The 7,174-nt window shown below is 42.5% G+C and overlaps 1 protein-coding gene across 1 annotated transcript; it reads left to right on the top strand.

Annotated features, from left to right (window-relative positions):
• The first annotated feature begins 3,379 nt into the window (after positions 1 to 3,379).
• zic6 (zic family member 6) lies at positions 3,380 to 6,879 on the top strand. The gene is made up of 2 exons (XM_056440104.1): positions 3,380 to 4,337; positions 6,219 to 6,879. Exons 1-2 carry the CDS (start codon positions 3,380 to 3,382, stop codon positions 6,842 to 6,844), a joined length of 1,584 nt encoding a protein of 527 aa, XP_056296079.1. The 3' UTR covers positions 6,845 to 6,879.
• Positions 6,880 to 7,174: the final 295 nt, after the last annotated feature.

Raw genomic sequence — 7,174 nt, 5'->3', positions numbered from 1 at the left:
GTGCTGCTTTTTTCTTGTCATATGGAGAAACATAAAAATTGTATCATTTTATATTTTCTTCATATTGTGAAGGTTTATACTTGCATACAGTACCAGAATAACAATCTATATTTCATACAGTATATTGTCAGTTGGGTCTTGCTGATGGCTGCAGTGTGAGTGTTTGCCTTCAGATGATGGAGAGGGCTAATTGACTTCTCGCTGTGATTTACTGGAGCATCTGTCTGCAAATGGACCCAATCCCAAACCTGTTAATTCATCTAAATTTCATAAAGTCATAGCAAGACTGTGCACTGCCATCCCTCCTCAATTATAATGTATCATCACTCCTCCACATGATGCGTGCAGTTGTTTCAATGTATACACGCACACACACACGTGTTGTATCATATGAACATATTAACTTTGTGTCCGTCACACACACACACACACACACACACACACACACACACACACACACACACACACACACACACACACACACACACACACACACACACACACACACACACACACACACACGCACACACACACACACACACACCAATGCGGATACTTGAAATTACTTCATGCTCCTATAACCTTTTCCCTTTATTTGTATATATTGTTGCCACATCTGGTGTTTTATTACTATTACTGGTGATTGTTATTCTCACTGGGAACAGTTCATCATGTTTTTTCGCCTTTTTGCAAAAAGTTGTCCCAAAAAGGTGATGCCCGTTATTCCTTTTTTTCTTCTGTAAATGTATTTATGCATTTAACAGGTAGAATGAAATACAATGAAAATTAAGGACATGCAATTTAATCCCTAAAAATATTCTAAAGAAATTAAATTAGCTTAATTTTGAGTCCAGTCTTTAACGTGGTGTTGTACTGCAACTCTTCCATTAGTTTTCTGTTTAATTTAATTTCTGCCCTTCATCATTCATGTGTTGCACATGTACGGAGATTGACGGGGATTTTATGGATGTAAAGAATATTCTCTGACATGTGTGTTTTGATAGTTGTGAGTGATATTTAGTGTACAACAGTCACTAGATTTGGTCCGGCCTGTCAAGCAACCAACATAAATGGCCGCACTCATAAAGCTGGAGGGTCTGAAGGGATTGCAGATGTCAAAATGTTAAAATACAAGGTAAATATTTAAGCTTATGTTTCATCTGTAGGTTTTAAATTGAAAATACAACATTGTTACGGATTTGGAGTGTTTTATCACAATAAACTAATAAGTCTGGAAAGACAAAGTAACATGACAAATACCTCAACTATAATGAATAGATGTTTGCATGTCTCTATATTATAATTTGAATAGTTTATCGTTATGAAGCTAACCACACAACTAACATTTATCATATGAAATAAACATGTTGTTCAAGGTATTTACCACGCTCTGAACATTTACATTCCTTATTATAATTCCAGTCTTCCAGTATTTATTATAATTATTTGGATACATTTTTTTATTCAGTCATGACCACATTAAGGATCACTTAAATATTCGTAGTCCTTGATAAACATATAACAGTATATGCTGCTGTAAAACAGACAGATAGGTGAGAGCATGAAAAGCTGAGCCTGAATCTATATAAAATAAATATTCCATTTCTTGTTTGACAATCTGGTTCTGAATGAGGAACTGATGTGGGGTGTCCTTTCTGCTTTCTGAATGCCAGATTGGAAACTTTTGGTGTATTGACCTTCAACCGTCAATCATTTTGGGGAAAGCATCGGGTTAAAGGTTGACAAACATGAGCGTCCATTACAATCCTGCATGGCGGTATTAGGCCAGTTCTGGGCATGTCGACTATTCTGCGGCACTTAATGTCAAGTGGGCCCCTTGTTTTGTCTCTGCCAAAAACCACTGCAGGTGACGTCAGCATAACAATGTCGTAAAGGATTTCCCCCCTTTCTTTTGAAGAACATGTTGAACATTATGCATATTAGAAATAAGGGGGATTCCCCACCTTAAACATATAAACTGCCATGCCGTGTATAGCGCAATAAAAGCAACAGATGAAGGCATTTGGCTAAAGTGCGCTGGGAGAATCAGAGCAACGGAGACGTGCAGAAATATGTGGCGCAGCAGAGGAGCGTGCAGAGCTGGACGCTGCTGTCCTCACAACACCCCTAAGAACGTTTACCAGAGTTTTCTAGGATCAGTGGAGCCTGTCCACGAGCGTTTGTCACGTTTCATTGCATCATTTACATGTGTAGATATACATGTGCGAGCCTGCAAGACGCATGTGCACTTCACATGATTATTATTAATTTATTAAAGCTCAATGTTAAAGTGAGTACGTGTTCAAATGGTTCACATTTAAAATAGTGCATCGTGCTCTGAAGTATATCCACATTGAACTAAAGAATCTGAATTAACTTTATTCCTGTACAATAATCATCATATTGTGTTGGTGACACGATGAACAACGTGTTGCTTTATCAAAGTTGTATTGTTGTCTGGCAATGAGGACAAGTTATTGTGTGCCCATATTAATAAATAAAAAATACAGGCATATACGCACAAGTACTTTTACATCAAAGAGAGCTCATAACTATGTATTACATTTTAGAAAAACTAACTGCGTTACACTGTGTGATCATACAGGATTAGTATTTAGAATAATAATTGTCAATCTGCTGAAATGAGTTTCCTGTATTTCTCACCGTTTTCAAACCTCCACTCCAAATGCAACTCTTCTTGACAATAATTGGGCTGGACACGCTCTGCAGCCTCTGAGCTCTGCGTGCAGGGCAGCAGTTGGACGTTTGCTTGGGCACGATTAACTCCCGCGGTATAAAAGGCGCTATAGAGACTGTGATAGTCTTGTGTTTTGACCAATGTCTGCATTTAATCGCTCGGCTTGGATGCTATACGCTTCATATTTAACATATGTAGAGATTTAGAGAGGGGGTCTCACGAGAAGGCGGCTAGAGTTAAAGAGGCTGCGACGTTTGGAAGTATCGCGGCACATTTCAAAGCGTTTTCTCTGCGATATTTGAAAACGGAGTCGTGCGGCGAACGCCTGCGTGTCCCTTTTAAAACAAACCCAGCGCCTGTCAATCACAGCGCATTCCAACCAATCCCAGAGCTCCCTTTTTAAAAGCAGGTTTGCCTGCTGTGCTTTTATATTGCACCATGGCCTGTTTCGAAGCATTTTTACTACCACGGTTATTGCCACAAATCAAGAGGGCAAAGTGAACGGCATGGGGACTCACACCAACTTTAACGAAACCGAGTCTGGTTCCTACTTCTGCGAAGTTCACGGCCAAGAATTTCACATGCAGATGATACACAGGGGAGGAACATGGAGAGAGAACTTGTATCCTGAGTGCTGAATGGGGCGATTTTGCAAACTCATAGCAAAACTCACAACAAAACATGACAAGCCTTTCGAGGTTTAGTGGCTGCCCTCTCTCTTGCGTCAACCCTGGGGAGAGCAATACTGAACCCAGCGTGGTGCTGCCACCTTTGGCAGGAGAGCACATTGGACTCCCCACTGGCAGTTCCTTAAAACTCTGCCCCTCGCACAATTTGAGAGACTACCCCGAGACGAGGTCCAGTGCATATGTTGACCATTCGGTTCCCAATTTTTCAGACTCTGGATACCACAGCCACCGGTTAGAGCACAGCCCTAGGGGCATTATCATTGGAGGCAATCTTTCTGGAGCCGGCATGCCACCCGTCACTGATCAACTGGCATCAAGAGCAAACCAACATGGCGGGATTGGAAGGTATCGTGACTTCCCTGGCTACAGAGACAACAGAAGCCATGCTTTTTTCTCCAATTATCAGGATCAGGCCCACACCTCCAACGACGCATCTCGAGATTTCAGCAGCCAGATGATGATGGGTCTACCTGGGGACCTCCTCAGCCGGACTCACCCCTATGGCCAAACTATCAACCCCAAGGGAAACAGCCAGCAACTTGTCTCACAATTCCTCGGTCTGTACAAACCCCTCAACATGGCTATCCAGCGTGGAGGAGGCGACGCTTTCCTCAGGTGCTCGACGCAAATGGTGAAGCATGAGCTGGTGTGCAAGTGGAGTGACGACCAAGAGGGGGATGTGAAGCTGTCCTGCTCCAGAGCCTTCGGGACCATGTATGAACTTGTCACCCATGTGACAGTGGAGCATGTCGGAGGACCAGATCATTCTGAATATGTCTGTCAATGGGAGAATTGTGCGAGGGACAGGAAGCCGTTCAAAGCCAAATACAAGCTGGTGAACCACGTCAGAGTCCACACAGGGGAGAAGCCCTTTCCCTGCCCCTTTCACGGCTGTGAGAAAGTTTTTGCACGTTCAGAGAATCTTAAAATCCACAAGAGGACTCACACAGGTTAGTTAATAATCACAGTAAAGCACATCATGTGAAGATGGTAACCATGATTTTAATAATAATAATATTGTTGATGATATTATTATTTGTATATTTTGGCAAGTGACATAAAAAAATGTGCTTCGTTTAAAAAGAAACGTTCAAGACAAACGATTTAATTAACATTTATGAGATCTGCAGTGTTTATCTGTGTTAACATCTTTTTTTATTTTTTCATTTCACGGATTATGGAATTTTGCCAATTCTGTCACATTATTCTTATTCTTATTATTACTACTGTTATTATTGGTATTATTATGATTATTATCATTCTGATTATGATCGTTATTATTACTATTATTATTAATAAATACACATTGTTTTTGTTATTATCACACTGTGCTGTTATTTAGGCCTATATTTTTCTAAGAATATTGTTATGCAAAGCTTCTCTCGCCGTCTCTGTTATTGTCTGCGTGTGCATGAGCAGGCTTCCTGCAGGCGCCACAGCTGAGTAGCAGTAGGCAGTTACAGAGGAATATAGTCTGCAGGCCTAGTGGTTAGGGTGCCTCTCCCACTTCATTCAGTGAAATTATTAAATAAATGCCGGGACACCGGAGAGTCGTGACGTAGCCGTTACGCTGTTTCTGCCTCCCAGGGACTCGTCTTCCCCTGTGCGCAGGAACACGAGCAGAGCACATCACACTGTGATGTAGTAGGAAATAAAAAGGTGAGCAGACGAATGACCTGTCAGCAAAATTAAATGGTTAGCAATTTAAACTAAACGAGTCACGTTTCCTTATCCTCGTTACATCACGGTTTGCCACACAAACATTATCATGAGATGCATTTAATTTTAGAACTCACTTTCTTGGGCCTTCCTTTTATGCCCCATTTGAGCACACCAATATCATCCGCAAAAAGGATTTACAGTGCAATCTCATTTTAATCTTATCTCTCTCACACACTTCAGGGATTGCATGGACGTGATCTCACAAGGTGTAATCATGAAATGCCGACATTTCAATTGAAATGATAATTAACGAATGAAGTGAATGGTCCTCGGAGAAAGAAGGAAGCTGGAGATTAAAAACAATATTTATTAGGCGACCCCTTTTACTTTTGGTGTTACATTGTTTACTAATGAAAGCAACGAGAATAAAGACAGAAAAGGGGACGCTTAATGGCATTTCTTATTACTGCACACTGTTGCTAATTAGACTTAATTTATGTCAGACAAATATATTAACACTTCTTTGACATTCCGAAAGATAGACACACGTTAACACACAGGCCTGCAACATGAAGATTTAAGAGAAACTATTACAGTTTTATTTATGAGTCCAGCTCTTCCTGGTTGTCCGTTCCATCAGCGTGTGTGCAGGAGGGACAGTGCGCAGCTGTGGACCATTTTGTGCGAGGAGATCAATTAGCATCATGATAGCCATAATTCATTCTATGATGATAACTCCATTCAAACAAATGTGTGCATTAGCTATCGCAGGTTTATCATAAGCTAATGCATGTTTAACTGCAGCCAGGTGCATTCAGCCCGCAGACTGCCTCACTTGTTGCAATCGGGCCTGCACCAGCGTTCAGTTTGAACTCAGTCATTTCATGACTCAAGCAGTCCTAGTTTGCATAACATTTTTTAAGACATGGCATTTGAAAACCATTTTATAGTCGAGGTAAAAAGCGACTCTGTGTTTAATGAGTTTCAGGGTGGACGTTTGGGATTTAGAATCCAGTCGTTTCAGTGATGTGCATTTTTTATTTTGCAGGGGTGGGGTGCATATAGGCCAATCATTATTAGTTTGTTCGGCGAGAGAGAGAGAGAGAGAGCATGCACGGGCCTGTAAATCTTTTCGTAACTCGCCGTCATTTCTCTCTTTGAACGTTTAGGTGAAAAACCTTTTAAATGTGAGTTCGACGGCTGCAACCGGAGGTTTGCGAACAGCAGCGACCGAAAGAAGCACTCTCACGTGCACTCCAGTGACAAACCCTACATGTGCAAGGTCAGGGGCTGCGACAAGTGTTACACCCACCCGAGCTCCCTACGAAAGCACATGAAGCTCCACTGCAACAAGGCCCACGACGCCAAAAGCGATGACGCGGGTCCCGGTGACGGGGGTCCCATCGCGGAGGCCCGGTCAACCCGAGTGCCGGATGGAGCCCACATCAGCCCTCCTCACCCGCCCACATCGACTCAAGATGTCCCCCTGTCCCCAGAGAGTCGAGACGAGTCGACCCCGAGGTCACGTTTCCATCACACGTTTGAAAGCAGTTTGGACTACTCCACTCACAGGTCACAGCCCCCGCTGGACCCTTTGTTGCTCCAGAGAGGCAGCTACAGGTCCCAGTCCTCCCAGTACCCCTGCGGCCAGACAGGTCACACTTTTGCCCAGAGCTCAAGGACTTTCCCCTCCACTTCCCCCTTTCAGAAAAGTATTGTGAATGGATGGTACACATGCCACAGCGGCGTGGACTCGTTCCCACCAAAGCAATGTAACAACATCCCGTCTCTTTGAGTTGCGGCCGAGCAGCATTCTTTTCGGGCATGTTTTTTTCCTCTCCACGTTATAGCTTAAACAGTCTACACCTGTATCTCTGCGACTGTGTGTATTTTTGTGAATGTTGTATCAACCGTCGAGTCATCCTTTTGAAATTGCGAAATGTGCCGAGCTTTATTTGTTGTTGTGAGGCCTGTTTGGTTGGGCTTGGCTTACAGCCCATGCACCCCACAGTGGGTTCTAGGAACTTCTACAAAGTGTATGTCTAATTGTTCGCTGTGTTGCGTAATTATTAAAGATATCTATTTTAAGTGAGACGAAAAATGACAATGGATTGTATGGAAATCT

The sequence above is a fragment of the Pseudoliparis swirei genome, chromosome 19 (genome assembly GCF_029220125.1).
Source record: "Pseudoliparis swirei isolate HS2019 ecotype Mariana Trench chromosome 19, NWPU_hadal_v1, whole genome shotgun sequence".
NCBI lineage: Eukaryota > Metazoa > Chordata > Actinopteri > Perciformes > Liparidae > Pseudoliparis > Pseudoliparis swirei.
Note: the sequence above shows the minus strand (reverse complement) of the source record. Positions and strands in the feature narration are given on the sequence as shown.